At 42.1% G+C, this 23,287-nt stretch overlaps 1 protein-coding gene across 5 annotated transcripts in view; it reads right to left on the reverse strand.

Moving 5' to 3' along the window:
* Positions 1-23,287, reverse strand: part of PCDH15 (protocadherin related 15) — an 872,980-nt gene that overhangs the window by 34,615 nt on the left and 815,078 nt on the right. For all 5 annotated transcript variants that reach the window (XM_075759010.1, XM_075759011.1, XM_075759007.1 and 2 more), the window contains 2 exons: positions 13,382-13,597; positions 9,013-9,101 (listed from right to left, as the gene is read on the reverse strand). In XM_075759010.1, the coding sequence (XP_075615125.1) occupies positions 9,013-9,101; positions 13,382-13,597 (305 nt within the window). The remainder of the gene's footprint in view (positions 1-9,012; positions 9,102-13,381; positions 13,598-23,287) is intronic.

Below are 23,287 nucleotides of genomic sequence, written 5' to 3' on the forward strand. Positions count from 1 at the left end.
AAGAAACACCCCAAAGTATAGTGGACTGACAGTACTATTTCATCTGAAACACACAAATTGCATGTTTAGGTTGAAATATATAATAAAAATGCACTGAAGACTGAAAAGCAGCAATTAAAGAACGCACTTAAAAATAGGGCAGTTCCCCACAGAGTTAGTTTAAAAAGTCATTATTCAGCTGAACTTGTGATGCTGAAAATACTGTAGTGTTTTGAAACTCTACTGAAAGTGGCCACCTGCTTCTAGTACTACTCGCAAGAATCAATTTTTAAAATGCATGCTTTAAGAAGTAACAACAGTGTCTGCAGTTCTACTGAATCTATCAGCAAAAATTTAGCTTAAAATTAGTCTGTCACTTGTTAATGCAACAAGGGTAATTACCATCCTCCCAACAGTGGCGTAGTGACAGGCAGAACCAGCAGCTAAACGGGCGATGAGACTTTCCTGCTGCTCTAACTCCATCTAGCTCAGCAGACGTAATGTAATGAGCAGAAATGCCTCCCAGTGCATCTTCATTACCACTGCCTGCTGGATTCCCATCAGGGACACCAGTGAAAGGAAATGAAGGACAAGAGGATTTTCACTGTCATCGAGGACATAATGTGGCCCTAAATAGCCTGAAAACTCAGAGATCGTTTTCTGCCATCTTTAGATGCAAAAGAAATGAAAAGGCAAAAAAGACACAGGTATGTTGGGTTGTTGAGCTGTCCCTTGGCTGGTGGCATTCTGCTTGTCAGAGCATTCCTGAAACCCCAAACCCTGGGGTAAGGCCCCACATTCCTGGGGCGCACTCAGCGCTACGTCCCTGAGCCGGCACGTGCCCATGAGACATCCTGCCGCGTGGCAGGGCTGAGTTTGCACAGGACTAAACGAAGGTGTGCACCCTGGTACGGCAGCATCGCGCTGTTTACTCCCCACAGCCGCACGAATCCGGCATGCCAGATGTGTGCCCCAGCACAGGGAGATCCTGCTACTGGGAGCGATGCAAAGGATCACTTGGAAGCTTCTTTGGAAGCTAATGCGAAAGTTCGTATCAGTCAGTTAATCCACCTCAAAACACGAGATAAGGAATCAATCGCACGAGAGCCCAGCAGCAACGGCAACCCAAACGGACTAACAGTCATCGTGTAAGACTTGGTAAGTCAGCAGCAAGGTTTAACGACCCTCCGTTATCCCTGGCAGAGAAGATGCATGAGACGGCCTGAAAGAGCACCACAATGTTCCAGTAGTTTTATACCCTCTAAAACAACTGCTAAGTTGTATATATCCTCTGAATCAGCACGCAAACAAAAGAAACAATTCAATTTGCAGAACATTTTATATCCTCACCAGTACCTGAGTTTAATTACCGCACAATTTTCTTCTCAGAAAATTCTATGGGAAAAAAAATGTTTCAGTTCTCTAGTAATTTGACAGCCTGCTGCGTTTCTGTATTTGGCATACAAATATTTTAAGAAATGAAAAAAAAAAAAAAAAAAATCCATTCTTTCTTTCAGGACTCTGAAATAACTGGTACCATAGATTTGGAGCTACAAGTGCTGAAGACTAGATATCCTGCGTAACTTTTGGCTCCTCCACTGAAAATTCTAGCTTCCTAAAATAACTTAGTAATAATGAATTTATATTCTAGGCATTTGAAAATGTAAGCGAATTTGGCAACAATGCACCAGTGACAGCATTCAGCTCTGCCGGTGCACATCAATACAGACTTTTCAAGTGTTGCAGTTAACCCGAGAGCAACCTCTCACTCTTCAGCCATATTCTGGCTTTGTTGAGTTTCTGCAAGGTTAATAACTGACAACTAAACTGCTGGATTTTCAATGCATACGGACCAATTCCAGCCCCTCCCATGCCATTAGCAATAGCTTCGGGGGGGTGATGCACTTGGGCCCCAGCTGCCGGCTCCCAGCTACCTTATTACAACATACGTGTGGCACGGGGAAGGTTATACTCCTTTATTACAACATACGTGTGGCACGGGGAAGGTTATACTCCTTTATTACAACATACGTGTGGCACGGGGAAGGTTATACTCCTTTATTACAACATACGTGTGGCACGGGGAAGGTTATACTCCTTTATTACAACATACGTGTGGCACGGGGAAGGTTATACTCCTTTATTACAACATACGTGTGGCACGGGGAAGGTTACACTCCTTTATTACAACATACGTGTGGCACGGGGAAGGTTATACTCCTTTATTACAACATACGTGTGGCACGGGGAAGGTTACACTCCTTTATTACAACATACGTGTGGCACGGGGAAGGTTACACTCCTTTATTACAACATACGTGTGGCACGGGGAAGGTTATACTCCTTTATTACAACATACGTGTGGCACGGGGAAGGTTACACTCCTTTATTACAACATACGTGTGGCACGGGGAAGGTTACACTCCTTTATTACAACATACGTGTGGCACGGGGAAGGTTATACTCCTTTATTACAACATACGTGTGGCACGGGGAAGGTTATACTCCTTCCCTGGCCTCTGGAGAGGCACTGAGCTGCTTTGGAGGTGCCAACACAAGTCAAGAAACCCTTACTGGTCAGCTAACTCAGCCTGCTTCGTGCCACAATGTGGAATTAAAACGCCAGAACTGGGGTTTATTGGCAAGCCTAAGACTATTCCTTCTTTATAAAATAGCCTTTTAACAAAGATTATGTCTACTTTGATGTCACACACAAGGCATGTACCTAGCAGGAAGGAGCACCACCGAGCCAATTTACTCTGCATATAACAACATCTAAATTATTTAGAAAATAACCCAGAGACAATGTCTTTGTACATACCTACCCTAGTCCTATAAAAGCATATTGGATCGCATGCCATAAAGGAAATTTGCTTTCTTACATATTGCTAAAGTTTCTGTTCTTTTTGTGTTCATCCTGTATAATCCTGCCCTCCAAAAAACCTACATGCGCTCCAACTTTTTATTTCAGTATCATTTTTCGCAGTCGCAGAAGGAACATTACGCTACACTCACCCGAAGAGTAATACGCAAAGACATCTTGACTTTGACCCAGAAGACATATCTTCAGATCTCAGCACAAAAGGGGTTTTACTGCAATAGTAAGCAATTTTGGAATAAAGCGGAAGTTTACAGCTTTATCTGAGAAGCCACGCACTGCATTACAGTGCTTCAGAGAAAATACATTAACAGAACACCACTCGGTATTATTGAGAGGAGGGCGGAGGAGGAAATTGCTGGACCAGTGCTTCCCAGCCGGCAGTGGAAGCAACAAGTGGAAAGGCCGGAGCTGAATAAGCTTCGGTCTCTATTACCTAACTTAATAAAGGCACCCTAACATTTTTAATTACAGCGGAGGGAGGCTAAAGATCACCTAAGAAATGGAATGGGCTCTGTTAAACACTGTACAAAGCGGTAACTACAGGACATGCATTCTCCAAGCAAAGCCAAATGTACGGTGAATATGAAATATGATGCAGCCAGTTGGTGGGAAATATCCCTCTAATCTCATTCTTTATTTATTTGCTAATTTTGCAATTTTATTTAGAATGAAACAATACAGTGCAAAGAAGCGAAAGGAGAAAAAGGCAGAAGGAAGTGGACCAGAGGGCCAGGAGCAAAATGAACCCATGCAACAGCGTCAGAGCGCGCCGAGGCAAAGAACAAGGCAGGTACAGCAGTACCTGTGAGTAACGAACGTTTAATAATGGGGAGAAAAATGCATGCTACCTGTGCAGGGTGCTTAATGGCAAGTTGAATGCCACCACCCTAACATGCAAAAAGTCCAGTCACCTGTAATTAGGCTTGATTCAGTAATTATGTACCAAAAATCATAAAGCAAGCAACAGAATGGTACTTCTCCTGTGGAAAAACTAACGAGTCTGAGTGATTTATACACCGCAATACATCCAGCAGGAAAGACACACTCATTTTCTACCAATTCATGGACTGTGGAGAAGAAAAAACACTGGTGCACTAAGGTTGAGTATTTTAATCGAGTGCTTTCCGAGGCACTGCACTTCCAAAGCAGCACCTCTAAGGCCGCCCGTCTGAGAGGCAGCTGTGTCTGCCTTTACTAAAGGTACCAAGAATGCTGGAACCCAGCAATGCCTCAGAACGTCCCATTTCATTACACACAGCCGCATCTTGACAAATCTGCTACATTTCAGAGGCATAACTCATTCTCCCAACTACTGAACATACCAACATGCTAACAGAAAAGCAAGCAGGAACAAAGAAATAAAAATGCAATGGCATACACGAGTGCCACGTAAAGCACTCCCGTCAGCTGTCCCTTTTACATGCCACTGACTGGCTTCTGCAACTGCGATCAGAAACCACCATTTGCAGTATTGTCAACGGCAAAACACACCTGAAGGGAAATCATCCACATTCTGAAACATTTCCCTGAGGAGAGGACTGTGCATTCCAGCTCCTACATATATTCCCTCATAGACTATGATTATACACAAAATGATATACGATGTACAATGTACATGTGATGTATATTATGATATATAATTTATAGTAATATTTATAATTTAAAGCAATATATATGTTATGTCATTTCTTTTAAGAGGACCACAGTTCCTATGCAGCAAAGCAGAGCAGACACTCCTTTGAGAAACGATGACAGTCAGCTTTATATATGCGAACTATTAAGTTAGCAGGCTGAACGTTCGTATTCCGAGGCACTCAACTGATACGCCTGCGAGGGTCACCACCTGATTTTACATTTGGATTTTCTGGTTAAAAACTGCCTGGTCACTTTTACATTGCTTCAGCGGTTTGAGTGTGGATTTTCTTTAACTCTGGAACTGCTCCATTGGTTTATAAGCATTAAGGTATTAACAGATTGCGGCCTCTAACAGGCCAAAATACTCATGAAGGAAAGTGCCCTGGAATTATTGCATGTGCTATTTCCATACTTTTGTCTTGCACAAATAACCTCGAGGGAATAACCTTGATTAAGATACCCTTATTAACTCATAAAGCAATTATCTATTGTGGTATATATGCCCATTTATTAGCAGTATGAGGTGATTCCATCAGACCTTCTTTTCCAATGAAAGATTCCTACGCCACTGCTGAGAGATTTTCTTTATATGGACGGAAGAGAAACTCCGTTCCTCCAGGCTCACTTTTCACTACAGGGAGGAAAGACGAACATGGGACACCTCACCTGATTTCTGAAGCGAGGAGACAATCCTCCTATCATTCTGCAACGACTCCCAAGCTGTCCAAGTGCAGCTAAATGTGTTTTCTTTACCCACCTGATTGGCTCAGAAACCTCACACAGTTAACACAGCTAAAAACGTTAACAGGAACACTGAAAGCCAAATGTTTTGGCTAGCTCCAGTTCAAGAAAAAACAGAGTGCCCTGAGCAATATTATCTCAATTTTGTAGGGTTTAACCCAGATTTTTCAAGAGGAAGGTCTTGGAGTATTCATCAAAGCGCTCATTTAGAGCCACTCCATTATTCCATTTCAGAGAAAATGATTTGCCATCTATAGAAGTGTGTACAGAGGCGTTTAATTCACAAGACATTTCTATTACCTATGGGATGAAACGCAGGTGTCTCTTGGTAACGTGGCCTACCTGATTTTAGCTAGAGGTTTATGCTGCAGTCATGTGAAAACCAAAGAACTAAATGCTCTGAGCATGAAGTTGGCTATTTTATTCTAGTTGAAACGTTGTTCCTTACCCAACAAGTAAGCGCTCTCAAACATTGCCATATTCAAAGAACACAACTGCCGTCTGCCTTTGCCAAGTTTTCTGAAGGAGAGGAACACACACTGAATTTTCCACTAAGCCTCACTCCATTTTCTCTGTCATGTCCTGTCCATAAACAGACCTATCTGAACAGACATAATTAAAGCGGGTAAGAGAAATGGCAAATCTGACATTGATGTGCAGTCTGGGGGACAGGAAAAGCTTGTTGATGAAATTAAAGCAGATGGAGGAAAACCGAGGCACTCACTGAACGACTGCAAAGGATCATGACACTATCAGAAACGTCAGCTGAAGACATACCCCTTGTATCCCTCAAAAAGCCCAAGCTCCTAAGCCAAGGAGATAGCGATGTACTCAATCTTTTCTTCTATGGCATGCTTCCGCTGTTTGGACCATTAACCAACATGCATCTCAGGGCTGTGCTGAGTAAGCCTTTGCAGTGTGGAAGAACTGAATTACAGATTTCTTAATAACTTGTAGCCACTCTCTAGTGAAAATTACAGGCAGCTGGGGAGAATCTGTTACAACTTGTTCTCCAAAGTTGTTTAAATCACTATTTATTTTATTGTGAAAAATCACTATAATTTCAAAAATGACCCAACTACCCACTTCCTCAAGTACTGCAATTGGTGGTTAAATGTTGTATTTTCAGAGATTAATATTTACTATCACTCCAGTGTCAAAACATGAGGAGAAAGAGCTGAATAACCTCTGTAGTGACTCAGTTAATGGTATAGTCTTTTTATCTGTTAAGGAATTATAAAAAGCCTTCTCATTTTATAAATTAGGGCATTATTTGAAATGGCTGAGAAACATCTTTGGACAAAAATACTTCGGCTTCAGAAGGTCTCCAAATTATTTGGTTTCCCTTTGCCTGTGGTAATAACTTCTGTATAGAGCATGAAAAATTACAAATTCCTATTATTTTCATTTTATGTCCTGCATGAATTCTTAAAGCCTTTATGAAAACAGGGAGATAGCATTCTTTTAAACTATAGGAGGAAAACCCAAGAAATCTGAAGCTGGCAGTGAAATAAATACATTTCTACATGAAACAGACAAGCACACATGTGCAAAATATATTTCTGAGACTTTTGCTCTCTGCGAATATTTTCAATAAAGGATGTGACAATTTTAACACAATCCAATGCAATCTTTTCTTGCCATGGCTGTCCTTGAAAACCTATCCTTAGAAGTTAGATTCTTATGCTATACTCACTTGGTGGCCTCACCCTGTTCGTTAAGGTAAAGGCTTCCCAAGCTACTTTTGAGAATATAAACCTGGCCATCTTTCTTTTTATACTCACTCAAAAGCTTCTTTCACTGTGACATATTTACACGTCTGTCAGAGACTTCCATGCACGAGGGCCAGAACAGCATGAAACAAGTCTTAGAAGAATCCAGCCTGGCAGAAAAGAGTTTTTTTGGAGCACAGAGACTGAGGAATGTGGCTCTGGGCCGTCTTCCAAGACTGGGCCAGGATATGCCTGCTATTCCTCTGGCATGGTTATGGTACAATTTATTGTTGAGGCACTGAACGTTCCTGAGACCTGCTGGGAGCTGGAGACAAGCTGCTCCAGTGTTTGCAAAGGAGATTTCTGCAGGGATGGTGAAAGGGAAGACGCTATCTGCTCTTGCCATTTTTGCCATGCCACCCGTTGCAGTGTTCCTGCTCTCAGTCCCATGACACGTGTGTCATGGAGTTAACGCTTGTCGTTCAAGCCAGGCTTTTCAAACCACCACGGCAAGAGCCGTCTGTATTTTGCTGGTGGCTCCTTTGGCTCCAGGACAGTCCCAAACTGGGAGGATCTCAAACACAGCCTAATCCAGATCAGCATGAGATCTATGCTACGTCCTGTAGAAACACATGGTACAGAACACGTGTTCATTAACTTCTTCACTCAAGAAAATGGAAGCCCAGGAAGGCTACAAATGACTGCGCAAGAAAAATCATACTGTGCTACACGCTAAGGTGAACTTGAAGGCTTAGCAAAGCAGAAGCGAACTTTTTCTATTACTGTCACTAAAAGATGTATCAGTTGCTGTCTCTCCAGCCAACACCAACACCTGACACTTTTGGAAAGCTAGATTTTAAGTGTTAAGCGAGCAGACTCCTTTATTATTCTTAGCTCTAGGAAATGGAGTCCCTGTGAATACAGACTGTTGCCTGAACAACTTAATTAGCGTTTCCAAGATTACAATCTATCAAAGCTAACTTACACCTGGCTCAAAACAGAGAGAGAAAAGGGGAACATGTCCTAAATCTCCACAAGCAAATTCATCGATATTTTTTCCTAGCCCAGTGAAGATGTAAGCCATTTAGAGACAACACACTTCTTTTTCAGTGATTCTATCATCAGCTCTAAGGTATTTCAATTTCCATGGAGAAGTGACAACAGCCAGGATGGAACAGACTGAGAAATGCCATTCATCACTGATTAAAGTAACAGAAGAGTACAAAGATTGTTTTTAAACTATTTCCTATAGTATTTCCTTTCCCATATTGTCTAATTCATGGTTATATGCCTAATGACACTAAGTATAGAGAATCGTCCTTGTCTTACAAAAAGAAGCTGAAAGTGAAAACCTGGCTCCTGGAAGCTAATGATGCTGTGGCGTATGAGAGCTATTAAAACATACTCTACCAAAAGGATTTTAGCTGGCTTCCAGTATGATAAAATACTTTGCTTTTACTGCAAAGCAATAATGTTTCCAATTCCATGTCCCCCCCATCACAACATTTTATACCTTCTAGGCCTGAATAATGACACTCTGTTACCAATTTTTTGCAATGAAAATTTTATGTAATGGTGTTAGTGATATTAATTGTACCAGTATAAATTTTCCAAATTCTGCTTTCCCTTACAGCTACGTCATGCAAATAAAACCACAGTGAAGCAAATACAGCCCAGAGACACACCGCCTCAGCCTTCTGGAGATGCGCTTTATTCATGTTACCTGGATTTTGACAGATGCAGGTTCTGTGCTCAGTGTTCGGAGGCTTCACTATGGTCTGTATTAGGGGCAGCTCTGAACCGAGTTTCAGCCTGCAAAGTGGGCAGACGTGGAAGCAAAGAAGTGCTGGACGTCTGCAAGGAGGGGGAAATGTGGATTTGGGGGGGGGGGGCAGTGCTGTCACTCAGTTGTGCCCCCCATCAAAACATCCGCTTGCTCATTTTCAAGTCTTTTGTCAAAAAAGGAGATCATGGCATAAAGGGAGCACTCCTTGCTGAATCTAAACACAAAAACAGTGAATATTTGAAACAGTCTGACATTTGTAGAGTAAATAAATTTATTACCCTATGAGTTGATCTTTGTTTTGTTCCACAAGGGTGGGAGGAACATTAGAGACGATGACTTGCATATCCAACTGATTGACCACAGAGACCTGGAAACAAAAGAGTGAAATTCAATTGGCACTCCCATGCATAACATCCTCCCCACACAAAAAGAATGGAATAATTACTTTCCTGCCTTCATAGCCATGCCCTAATGTACGGATTTCTCATTTTAATTCCAAGTAAGAGAGCTGGGAAATCTTGCTTTGCTGGCAGCCAAAACCAATAAACAGGAGGCAAAGATTTAACTAGAACTGTAATTGCAGGACTGCATCAGAATTATAGATTTTTAAGGGAGGGACTAAGAAACCTGTTCTTCATAGTTTAGACTTACAGAATCATGGATCTCTCATGTGCCATATTCAAAATCACTTATAAGCATTTTGGTATTTTTCATGACTTGACAGGAAAATCCAACCTTGGAAATACGCAGTTTGCACCAATGGAAATGCAAATACCAGATTACTTCAACTAAATCAATGATACTTTGCAAGAAAATCACAAAGGAAACGGTTCATCTATTTTCAAGTCATCAGTGTAAGTTATTTTAATCTCCTCCCTTTTTTAACTTCTTTTTCTATATTGCATAAAACTGTGCGTAATCGTGTGCATTTTATGATTGCGCTTTTATTTAAAAGGACAGGAAAAATGCCTCTAATACATTCAATGCTCATGGGCTTTGTTTAAAAAATAAACAAAATGCAGGATTCCACGAAAGATCCGACTGACCTCAGAAGCAATCTCTCCCATTATCATTTTCTACAACAAAAGCAACGTAACTCTTCTGTTTCTCAGCCGCAGGTTGGACAGTCAGCATGCCGAAGGGACTACATGCATGCATTCAATTCAGCAGATTTGGCAAATTCAGCTTCACATCTCCTGATCTATCTTTATCCCAAGAAAAGGCTGCCTTCCAGTAAAATGATTGCATGCTGCTTCTCCCCTTTTAAATATTTGTGCATTTTGTACTAGCGCTCTCGTCACGAGCGCAGCCAACCTCCCCTCAGGTTGTGAACGGAACAGTTACTTCCCATACTGGTGGAGAAAATAAAAAGAGTTCTTAAAACCTGGCTCATGTCCATATAGGCATGACAGCAAGCATTACACTCCAAACCTATACTCCCTATAGAGGAGTTGGAAGGTAAATTTGGAAAAGCAGGACAATGTTAAACCCAAGAAATTTAAAAATCGGAGTTAGTGGGGAAAAAGACCCCACAACCCTTGATTTTTCAAAAGAGAAGTCTGAGCCCTGTAAGTACTTCAGCAGACAAGCCATTATATACTTTCACATCAAACACTGATTCACCATCTTTGAAGCTTAATTCAACTTTAAATATTTAAATGATCTTGAAATATCATCAGATGCACTCAACAGCACGTACAGATTTCTGTGTAAGAAAAACAGAATTATAATGTACTCAAATTTTAGACTAAGATCATCGAAAGGAGCTCAAAAGCCATGAACAGTTTAATAGAATTAACTACATTAGCCAATTCCAGCAACCTCTGTGCACCTACGTACTGGGTACTGCATAAATGCAATGCAAAAAAAGGCAGTAGTTCTTTTGATACTCAAAGAATCACAATTATGACTACTTGTTCATATACAAAAATATGAATAAACACACATTTATGAAACCTATTCTAAATCAAGGGTGTTGAACAAAAGTCAAGCGAAAGTTAAGGTTTCCATAGTAACATTAACTTGCTTGATATCCACATTTGTAAAGGCTTTAATTTTTCAATTATTAAAAATAGCATTAAGTCGAAGAGTCCAATTTAACTACACTGTAAGAAAAGCTGTCGGGAGAAACTGTTCCCTTCCACTGCAGGAGAGGTGGAAAGATGCTGGGAGCAGAGGTGGAAGGGTGTGGGATAGCAAAGGCTCTTCCTGAGGTACCACCGTCAGCGCGCTCTGGAAGCTTTTTGGGACACAGTTACCAGGGATGATCTGACCCACTGCTCCTTAGAAAGCTTTTGCTACGTCCAGGCTACTGAGCAAAACCACAGCCAGGTCCTGTGACACTAAACAGCAGGCACCAGCCTAAACTACAGGGCTGGAAGTCAGCACGTGCAGATGTCTCACGTCACTACGGATCTGAAGAATACATTGCTGAAAACCAGGGACACTCCAGGTTAAATTAATAAGGTTGCACAACAAACTGCAGGTGTGCAGCAGAGGCAGGGAAAGCATATAATTGTTGATAACCACCAGCCTGTAAGCGCTACCCCTTTGATCCCACACTTCATTCACTAGGCACCTCCCCATTTTCAGATCAAGCAAGGCAGAGCCCACAGTCTTGAGCATTATACGGCACCAATGGATTCCTGGGAGTAGCTTATGCTGAGAGCTGAATGTGGACGGGCCTTGGGACCCCCCCCAAACCCCAATAAACATTTGATTAAAGATGATATCACAGTCAACATTCACTATCCATACTTACTTAGTACCTTTAAGTGCTTACTTGCAGCAAACTTATTTTAAAAATGTCATTTCTTATTTCTTTCTTTTGTCTCATAGTGGCTAAAAAGGCAAATTCCATCACATGGAACCAAACTGTAAATCCACAGATGTCTAACTTGAGCCATCCTGCCAGTGCCAGCCAGCAGGAAGAGTCTGCTACCCTTCACATGGACCGTCCCCTACAGCACAAAGACATTTTACCTGTGGGTTTGGCAGCTTCTGGGCTCACAGAGCTGTGCCAGGGCTCTGAGGAAGCATCCTGACCCCAATTCTGGAGGATATCTTGCTCTGCTCAGGGTCTTCATGGTACCGGTGTCACCCCACCTCTTCTCTCTAGGCCTCCCCGCAACGCAATCCTATCTTCTTCCCCCACATCTTACTCTTTTGCACGTGAGTAAATAAATTAATTTCCCTTATCTATGTGCACTCCTTGAGCTTGTACTGAAAGGAATTAACACCTCCCAGTCTGAGCACCTCACACCACAGTGACAGCAGGATAAATTCTGTTCAAATCATGAAGCCCAGGAACAGCTTAGTCCAGGTAGAAAGGATCTTCATATACGGATCATCCTCAGTGCAAACCCAAACTCCCATGGTGGGATGGTGTCAGCCTGTAATTGTACCTAGAGCTACTCTAAGCTTTCACGCCTTGTGCAAAAACACTGTACCAGAGTGCTCATCGCTCACTCAGACAACCTAAAGATACCTCTATAAATTTATGAGACATACTTCACTTTCTAATTTTAATGTCGATACCTTCTGTCTATATTTTAATATACTATTACTGCATAAATTGCGTGAGAATGCCCTATCATTTTGGGAGGTCAAGCATAAGGACATCATACATTATGTTTATTTGCTGAATTCCTGCATAACTCAATATACCGAGTATTATGGCTATCATCTGTATCATTTGACAGTGTTCCCATGAACTAGATAATGTACTTCATCCCTATGACATTATGCTAATATTAATCCAATCCATCAAGTTATATAGGCTTCAAAGAAATTCAGCTTTGATGGTTTCTGTGACTGGACTAAGTCAATGTCCTTTCCTCAGCACAAAAACACGAGCTCAAGGCCTAAAGCTGGTGCCATTTTTGAAACGTCGCTTCCCCGAAAACTTAATGTACAGTCTCAGCCCAAAATTACTCCTTGTCTTTCCAGACATGAGCAACTAAGATATGGCAACCTTGGCCTTCCCCAGTAAGTCAACTGACTTCTGGCTTTCAGAGACTGCTCAGGTATTTGCCTGCACTACAAGCAGACACACCAAATCTAACTCTGGCCCAGAAGCTACGTACTCAACACAGTACAGCCCAAGTTAGCAAGTTTTCAGCTTGGCTCATTAACTGGGGTTTAATGCCACGCTAAGCCTGCTTCACAGCTTTGATACGGGAGCTGGCTGCGCCTTGCTGACTTAGGGAGGAGGCGGAGATGATCTGCAAATGCTTCTGCCTCACCACGCAGGTATGACCTGCTTTATACTTGTAATGCACAAAACCAGCGCTTTTTTTGCCACCCTCTGGGTCCCAAAGACCCAGAACATAACATAGGTCCATGCTTAATGCAAACAATTAGCATCTGAATTGAACCATTAACAATGGCTCACTGAATAAACAAAATACTGAACATCCCATCTAGTGTGGCAAGTGAGACCAGTATCTCTGCCATGAAACATGAGCATATGTTTCAGATGGTCATAAAAGCTTTTTGTTTAAAAAAAAAAAAAAAAAGAAGCTTGATTTCAGTACCTTAAAAAGATTAAGTACATGTAGTTTTCGGTCTGCCTGGAATTAAACTTTATGCAGTGTTCGAATTTCCTCAGGAATTATTCCATAAAGGTAATGCCTGGCTCATACTTACAAGTACTTCTGCTTTGCTGCTCAATCCTTTTCCATAATTGTCAGTTGCAATGACCTGAAACTTGAAATAGGATCTTCTCATATTTTTGAACAGCATAGCAGTTTTTATTAGCCCTGTGTAAGCTTCAATCACAAAACCTTCTTTACCATCCTTGATTGGAGGAATGATGAGTCTATATTGCATGGCACTGTAATTCCCAGTGTCTTTATCATCAGCCTAATAGGAAAAAGAAAACAAGCAGAGACAAATAAATATGCGTGCAAAGACTCGTTAACCTTGTCCTTTAAATAAAGTTGCATATTGGTCCAGCAAATTTCTTCCACTCTGAAGTTTAAAACATTAGATCCCAGAGAGCAGATACTACTATTGCTTTAAACGGTTCATTTAACTTTACTGCATATAGTTTTGCTTTCCCAGCAATTTTTTTCTCCTGTGTTGGCACTAAATTGCTCAAAAAAAAAAAAAAAAAGAAAAAAAGAAAAATATACATGGACTTTTCAAGCCTCCAACAATCTGAACCAGTATGAACAGTTTAATTCTGAGAAACCACCACTGCCAAATTCTTGTTGACAATATCAAAGAAAAAAAACCCCAGCAACACAATCACAAACTTACACAGCAAGAATGTCCTCCCTCTCAAAGATATTCTGCACCCTCATTGATTGAGCACATAGACTTTTAGAGTCATTGAATCCTTTTTTATTTAATTAAAAAAACCCAAAAAACAAAAAGGAAAGGATGGAGCAGTATTCCTGCAAAGCTGCACAACGGACCCGACGTCCAGACGCAGCGCAGGACAGAGCTGCCCTGGCACTCCCCTGTTGCTGCACTGCTGCAGAATCAGGACGCAGCCCTGGCATCGATTCGGCAGCCCCAGGGCCGTGGTGTTCCACCTACCTCGTGCCTGACAACCCTGCGTAGCTCCGTTCTGGCCTCTCCAGACCTCCTCCTCTGCACAAACCGTGCTCCTGCTCGAAAGCCATTACCCATATTCAGATGGGAGTGGTTCTGAGGACCCTTAGAACGCTTTCATGTGCTCTGTCAAGGAAGGGGTCAGCGAGACGGTAGCTAATTACCGCCTGTACATCTGCCCACTCGTTAGGCTTGGGCACTGCCTTAGCATCTGGGACACTTCAGCATGTATTAGCAGGCTTTTATCAAAATATCTGCACGACTTCTTAAGTCTGTGGCTTAAGCTAATGCTGGAGAAAAAACACTCAACTTCAAAAAGTCACAGGTCTTTGTGTAAACTCCATACTTCACCATGACTTAAACCCAAAACCAATAATCCCGATCCGGTCAGGGTCTATGGCAGCGTGAAGAGTTGCTTACCATGGTACGCAACTGTGGTCTAAAAAAACATTATCTGTGCAAGGTCATTAAGCCTTCAATAGATGGCTGTTAATCATCATTGTTTCCTCCCCCCATCAGTGAACAAGATCTATAAGGTGGAAACTTTTACTAACTCCTATTTTGTCTTTATTTTGTGACAATTTTCAGGGAATACCAGTGAGGAGATACAGCGAGTCTATGCAGCACAGCGATTGCATTGCGCACCATCAAGAGATACCTGTGCCAGACGAACGATCCAGGTACTCAAAACTGGATGTGCTTTCCACGCTACGCTGACTGCTATCAGGCCAGATGGAATAGATATAACTATACAGCGCTCAGGTGATCATATCTGGGCTGGTTTAGCTAGAGGTAGCAAATGTGTTTCACACAGCACACCAATGTGCTGCAGAGCTGCGCAAAAGATGAGCTCCCTCGATGACACTGGCTGCCACTCATCACAGAGACACAGCTGTTCAAAATGGTCCTTGCATCCTTTGGAAAGGTTTTGTTTTCCTCTAAATTGACAAAGCTTTATCGGGCTTGGCTACATAAAGCATAAATATAAAATATGTTAAAGTGCTTTTGTTCTTTAGTTCTATAGCTTTTTAAAAGGCTTTTAAAATCAGGATTACTACCTCTTGGGTGATCTCAAATCTCTTCATTAGCATTTTCAGGAAAGACGGGGAAGGTTAGAAGCTTTCTGAAATTTACCCTGTTCTGACAGCCAAAAGGTAAAGATATTGGTGAGCTTTTTCAGAGCTCTCCTACAATCCAACTGGCACGCTTAACTACAACCCCAAAACATCAGGGAGCCAGCAGACCAGGGCTTGACAGGGGGATTTTCAGGACCAGGCTAATTTTTGGCTTTCCTTTTGAGAAGTAAATTGCTGAAGGAACAAGTAAATGTGAAGGCATGCTACATGGCACAAGGAAGGGGTTGATATCAGGTTGATACGCAAGCGCTAAGAGCCATCGCTATTTGAGAGCTAAATGTCAGGGCTCAGCACCCAGCTCAAGTCAGGCCTTTTAGGAAGCGCCTGAGTGCCTGAATTGCACGACAGGTTACCTCCGCTCCTCCAGCAACCCCACCGACTTCAGCGACCTTATTGGACCCTTACTCCCACCACGGTTTCGTCTGATGTATTCTCAAATGAGGGTGTTGTGGTGGGATGACCTCGGCCAGCTGCCCGAGGCCACCCATCCACACTCTCATTCCCCTCCTCAGCAGGACAGGGGAGAAAATAAGATAAAAAAGCTCACAGGTTGGGATAAGGACAGGGAGCTTACTTATCAGTTACTGTCACAGGCAAAAGAGACTCAAATGGAGGAAACTTAATTTAAATTACAGCCATATAAAATAGATTTGGATGATAGGAAACAAAGACAAAAATTAAACCACCACCTGAGCTGTGCCTGACCATGGGGCTGCTGGAACCATCTGTGCCCAGCCCAGGGCAGCACCTCTCTTCACAGACACCCCTCAGCCCCCACCTGGGCATAGGCACCCCATACACATCCCATCTAAAAATCAAGTATTTCACTTCAAGTACCTGTTCTTAACTACATGCAAAGGAAATCTTAGAATTACAACTAACAGATTCCATGTGATTACTATTACCACTAAAATTGCTTTTACTAAAGAAACACTTAAAACCGGCATGATAACAGAAATAAAACATCCTTGAAAATACACAAACTGTAGATTACAGAGGCATTCAAAGCAGCTTCTTTGGGTGCTTTTTGGATCAATTTTGCCTGTGTGTTCTAGGAGAGCGTGACATCCTCCATGTACTCAAAAGAGAGACCAGGAAGCCTCTGTAGTAGCAGGGGATAACACTGGGTACCCCCCATCCAGAAGACCACCTACGCGCTGCTTGAGAGACAAGAAGGAAACCTCTTTGGAAATGATTTCATGGTGATGCGGAGCGGCTAACTTTTAAAAATAATCACCTCTTGGCGTCATACCTAACAAATCACTGTGTGCGTGCATCTAAGACCAGGCAAGTACCAGTTGTACAACACAGGTCAATTTAAAGCCATGAACAACACGGAAATGATCAGTCTGGCAAAACCCACCGGCTCACCCACATTGAACCTTGTGTGTTGGTCATGATGCTCGGGAGGAAAAAAAGCAATTCCTGTAACCCCCCCCGGCATGTGTTTTGGCACAGGTAGTAGAGCACTATCTGGTCTGGCTCCTTTGGGGTCTTCACTGTAGCGAGACAGGATTTACAGCGCCTGGCCAGCTAACTGCCAAAGGCTCTCTGGAGGCACCCTGCGAGATGAGCACTGCGCCCTTTCAATAAAAAGCCAATTTCTTTGTTAAAATGGATTTATTAGATTGGTTCAGCTGGGTCATAAGCCCATCATTTTTTTTAATATTAGCAAATTCTATCTCAATAGAAAGATATGACTTTTAATAGTAGTTTGTTTCAATAACAACAGAAATAAATTTCACCTTTGGTATTTCATGCTTGTGTATTTGTGCAACTAAGGACAAGCAAAATTTGGATCCAAATTAGGGTATCAATATTGCAGGCACAGACATGAAATGAAGTCAGCCTTTCTGAACAAACATCACACTAGTGTAGTTGCTTAGAAGTAACGGTGTAAGTCTTGCAGCAGGGCTTAATGCTTGAAACTCCTGTGAAAGAGGCATTTTGAAATTTCAAGCATGCAGCCTCTAAAATCCTGCAGTTCAGATGCCCAAAGCTGGCAGACAGGCTACGACTTAATTTTCAGAAGTTCTGAGAACTCAGTGGCACTCCAGAGAAATCGACGGCCTCGGTATCATTACAGTTCAGGCTGTTTCCATCCCAGAAACCATCTACACACAGATGAGCAAAGCCAGGTGCAAAACAGCCTGAAGAACTTGGAAAAATCATCAGATTCTCATTTCAAATATTTTATCTTTGTTGTTTCCATTTCCCCCCCTGCTTTTCACTCTTTATACTTTGATCAAACTGTTCGGCTTTGCAGGACCACCAGAGAGAGCTTGTGAGCTGCTGACACTAATGTAGCAACTTCTTTAACACAGAGTAAGGATGTTTGCTATTCTTGTAATTTGTCCTGAAGGTAAATAGTTTTGACACTTCATTAGGAAGAGATATACGACATCTCAAGAGTTGCGTTATGACTGTCAAAGAAGAGAAAGAGCTATACTTAATCTTAATATTACAGCAGTGTATCTTCCTTTTGTTATGTGCAAGAAATACAGATGTCCCCTAAATTCTAGTATGATTGAGTACTGATAAATATTTATGATTTCAGGAATTACCAGGCCAAATTCAACCCTCCTGCCCACAGGAATGGAGCTCTGTTGGCGTCGCCGTGCATGGCCTCCAGCCCATACTCATCCTCTCCTGCAGCGGGAGAGGTGCAACTGCTGGGGCACTCCCTGACCTCACCACAAAAGCCCATTGCATCAGCCAGCTACCAGCTGAAAGAGGCTGCTCTAGGGCCTTACGTTGAGGGTATTTACCACAAAGTCATTAACAGTTATTTTTTTATAACTTGAGTGGCAGCTCCCTCTCTTAGAGCAGAAAGACCAGTAAGTGTTCTTGGTGGCTACATCTGCACGGACTGCCAGTGCAACTCGCAGGAAGTCATTAGAAACGTTAAAATTCCAGGCACTGCAGGGGCAGCGAAGAGACGGACACCGGGTTTGCTCTCAGGTAAGCGATGTCTAACTCGGCCCAGCACTGCAGTGGCGATGGGATGAGGGGTACAGCTGCTCTGCTGCCAACAAAAAGTGATTTAACACATCAGTTGCCTTAAACTGAGAGGGAGCAGGAGGGTACTTGGTTTGCTTTTCAGCTTTAGGAGAACTGAGAGGGGAAAAAAGCTTTAGCTCAAGTATAAAAAAATATATAGGACTGACCAGAGCTGAGCCAAGCTGCGTGCCTGGAAGACAAGATGAAAATATATGAGCTGAACACTAGGAGTGACAGAGACTCCTTTAGTGGGGCCTCTGTAACCAGTTAGTTTGTCCCAGTATATATGTTTTTTCTGGTGTAACTGATTAACACAAGACTTGGGTTGCATTTGAGCCCTTCACGCAGCAGCTGTCCCTAACGGCAATCCAAGTATCTCACAGCTAAGAATTTGGTGGGAAGGACGGTAAGTTTGAGAAGCAGTTGCCAGGAGATGCAAAGCTATGGAGTTCTGAGGCAGTCTGTGGCAAAACCAAGCTGATGGCCATGAGTTCAAAAGTGCTAGAGACAGGTAACAGTGTAAAAAAGCACAGTAGTGAAGAAATACAGAAACAAAAAAAAAAAAAAAAAAAGAGGAAAACTGCAATAGCTACGATAAACTTACTAGCTAAAGTGTCTGTAAATCACAAAGTAAAACCACCTCGAGAACAGTACAACAGCAGATGTGGCTTCAGAACTGAAAATATTCAACAATCTGTAAATTCCTACCGGCAAAAACGGTCTTGTTCTACGAGCTATTTTGTGTGCCAGCAACTGATTGGGAACAGTTGAACCTGCCATCTGCTTAGTGACACTAAGCTGGGAAGAAGAAAAACCAACCCCAACAGCCCAGTCCCGTTCACTTTGCACGCCCTGTCAGCATCCTCGAGTCCTGACTAAGGGTGACCCTGCTAGGGAGACTGGGGAACACTGAACATTAACAATTGCATTTAACTCTAAGCAGCTCGTTTGAGTTTAGCTCACGCTGAGAACGATAAAAACTGTAATTGCCTGATGATTATCCAATAGTGTCAGGAGCTATGGTTAATGAAGATTTTAACGCTTATCCCAAACAAGCCACCAAACCCATCAGCCCACTGGCAATTTTGGCGGCAGTATCAGAGCGTTATCGCCACATGGCATTGCTTTTACGAGTCTTGCTGGGCGAAGGGATGAGCGCCCTGCCATAACGCGGTGATTGTGTGGCCACGTAGCTGCGCCTCACACCGCGATATTTCCTGCGGGAATGTGCAGATTTGAGAAATGTCAAATACTCACCTTTCACGAGGGCTGCAAAGAGCCAACGGTTAATTAATTTACGCTTTAAAATGCATCGCTTGTTAGGCATACTTACAGAGGTACTACAACAAAGAAGAAAAGAGCGGACTCTGCTAAGCACATTGCTGATCGCTGCCCAGCCCACCCCGAGTAAACCCCAGCGCCATGGAAACTTCCAAGAAATACAGGTAGTGAGGAAAAAAAAAAAAGTAAATGAGAATTGTTCAGCTTTTCCACGGTGTCAAAAAATCCAAGGTGTGGAAACACGGATCAATTTTGACACACTGTCTCATGGGAAAAAACGAGTAAGAGGTGTTCCCAAACTCATATTTTGGCAAAAATACTGGAAACATTGGGTTTATAGCATTTTCCTGCTCTGCCAAGAGCAGTTAGTGCTCGATACAGCAGGTTTGTGCGTATGCGCTGCGAGGGAGTGCAGACCACGCAGCTGATCCTCCACGGGATGGGAACGATCCAGCGCTGCCAACGCTCCAGGCATGCTCACCCCTTCCAGCCCCTGTAGGAGGTACGTTACTCTGGAAGGCACGTGCGGGACTAACAGCCTTAAAAACGTGAGCGAAGACGACAGTAATTGAAATAATCTCATATGACATTTGTTAAAAAAAAAAATCACAAAGGGTGGTAGTTTTTCTGAACGCTGCCAAAGGAAAACAATAGTACTGGTTTTTATAGTAAAAAGTTTCGCAAGCCAACACATTATCTAGAGGTCTGTTCTTTCAAAGAAGTTACCTGTGTGCTTGGAATGCGTGCAATATTATTCTGAGCAGGGGAAGCAGCTTCCCGTCAGAGGCCAGATGTTAGAGCAGCTGCGCATGTTTGAGGGTGTGCTGTTGTCACTGCAAATAGGCTTCAAAGTAGATTTTTACTTTTACCAAGTATGTTTTCTCCCTACAGATTGCTCTCTGCGTTTCATAAATCGTATTTTAACTAATAAAAGATTGTGACTGACAAAGGAGTTCATTTTTACAACAAAGAAGTTCTCTTGTGTACATGCAAAAGCAAAATTAGCGAAGGGAAAACTTTGTGTTTCCCAACAGAAAGCTGTCTCAAGGTGCCGAGGGTTGAATCTCACTTCTGCAGAACTTGCCACTGAGAAGATTTACCTGTCAATCCCAAGGAAGAAGGAAACACCAAAAGAAATCTTGAGGTTATAGGCATGAACTGGAATTTAAAGTTATTTAAGTATTTATTTAAAAATTTATTTAAATATTTATTTAAAAAATTCCAACAGCTGGAAATTTAACACGGATAAATGTGCCTGGGCAAAAAAGTAATCCCAGCATTCTCTATGTAACACAACCATACCCGGGAACATTAAGCATTTATTCTATCAGTGGCTTTAGATCAGTATGCAACCACCAAGAGAGATTGCTTTCGAGGATTACGGTTAAGTAAAGACTAATTCCTGTTCCCGTGTGTGTCACGAGGGTAAAAACCCGTAGCATAAAATGGCTTTGTTTTATTTTGCTGTTCTGTCTGTTAGGATATTCGAACAGTCAGAGAGGATGGAGTTACATTCTGAAGCCTATCAGAAAGGGGCACCGAACACAGAAAAGGTCTGAAATGAAAATGTGATCAACCGTATTGTAAGAATCCAGTTTCCTTCAGGATGGAACTGCATTTCCGGCTCCGCTGGCTCCTATTTGTCATCGTCAACCCCCTCTGCTGGCTTCATATTAGAGCCACTTCTAACAAACACAGGTCAGCCACTTCCTGAGACTTTGATTCACTGGCATTTATTTTGGCAAGCTTCCTTTTCTGCAAACGTTTTCAGTACAAAAAATACCTTTACAAACTGAGGAGTAATTCGGAAAAGAAGCTCTCACTGTCTTTACTGGAATTAGCATCTCTGATATTTCCTCATTTAAATGCACTTCAACAAACAAAACTAGAGAGATGAATACTGTAAAAGAAAATGTTTAAGAAGAACGGGCTAATAATACCATTATAGTGAAAAGTCAATTCCTGCTAGTAATTTCCCTGAAGATTGTGTTGATTTTGGTTTTGTTTTTATAGAGCAGATTGAAAATACTGTGTATGTGGCTAAAGGAAGTCTGGTTCTAATTCAGAGGGGAAACCCAGGAGTTATATGAAAATACCAGTGGCAAAGCAAAAAACCTAATTCTAATTTAATGAAATGCAAAGCAAATCTCAAACCACAAAATTCATAAATTAGCAGTTATGAGTATTACATCTGTTTTTAATTAACATTCATAACAAAAAGCAGGAAAAGGCCTTTAATCATGGAAAAGGGGAGAGAACGTACAAGGTGGTTGTAACACCAGTCCCCATCGGGAGTGTCCAACACCTGAACCCTTTTCCTGAGCGTCACCAGCACCGTCAGCCCGGGAATCAGCCAGCCTGTTCCAGCTGTCCCACCATCGCGGGACCAGCCCAGCGGTGGCGGAGTGAAAGGAAAACCCAAATCCCCTGCCACCGTCCTACCGCCACGGCTTCTCACCGCCCTCTGGCCTCGCATCCAGTCATCAGCGCGGACTCAAACCATCCCGTCTGTGCACTGCGTATCTTTGACAGGCTTCGGGGGAAAGGAGGAGGATTAAAAAGCTCGCTCTGTGGAACTGCCTACAGATTTGAGACGTGGTAACCGGCCTCAGCTATCCTGTCAAGAGAAACGGTATTTAACGCAGCTCCGCGTTTCCTGCTGAGCTATTAGCAATATAAGAAGACAGAAGGACTAAAGCCTCGGTTAAAAAGTGCCATTTGATTAAACATATAGCTTTTATTTTTTTCTTAGAGACATTCATACTTACCAGCTTTCAGAGGACAGTAGCCTTAAAACAATCATACAGAATAATTTATATGGCATATTATTAACCACATTAATTCTAATTAAGTGACTTTTTGATAATGACTTGTAGCATTCTTCTGAGCTCAAGCTCCCTTTTTATCTACTTATAGTAATCATTCTAAAATCTGGAGGAATACCACACATTCCCCTATTCTAAAAGGATTTTATATTCAAGTGAACAGCGGTTGCCACTGCCAGCAGAATTGCTGCACCCGACGGAGCTTGGAGAAGCAATCTATAGCATTTGCCTTAGTCACATACGCAACTGCTTTGATGATGAGAGAAGTGTTATCCAATATTTTATTGGCCTACTTGTCTCTAAATTCGATTTGTGTGTAAGATTGCATACTCAGTACTTAGTTTTCTTCTCTCCCTGCATTTTTTTTTTTTTTGTGTTTGGCCCATGGCAGTTAGATTATTTCTTTCTCCCAGTGCTACTCACCAGGCTGTATGGCGTAATTAGTGCTTTACAAAATATTTTTCAAGAGGGGAAGAACTGCGCTTTGATGGGAGGGGTGAAATTTTGTACAAGCCACAGAGTACAGAATGGTTTCGGCAACTGAAGTTAAACATACAAATGTTACGCAGTATATTTGTGATGAATTTATCTATAAACGATTTACATAAATTGTTATATTAAAAATTAATGACTAGAGCAAATCATTAAGCGCAGTTAAAGAGGAAATAATTGTGAGGAGTTTTTCAATTTGAAAGCTGTAGTTTTTGCATAGGGCAATAAAGCTTGTCGACTTATTTTTATATAAATTACAC

Source organism: Balearica regulorum, chromosome 7 (genome assembly GCF_011004875.1).
Source record: "Balearica regulorum gibbericeps isolate bBalReg1 chromosome 7, bBalReg1.pri, whole genome shotgun sequence".
In the NCBI taxonomy this organism is placed as follows: Eukaryota; Metazoa; Chordata; class Aves; order Gruiformes; family Gruidae; genus Balearica; species Balearica regulorum.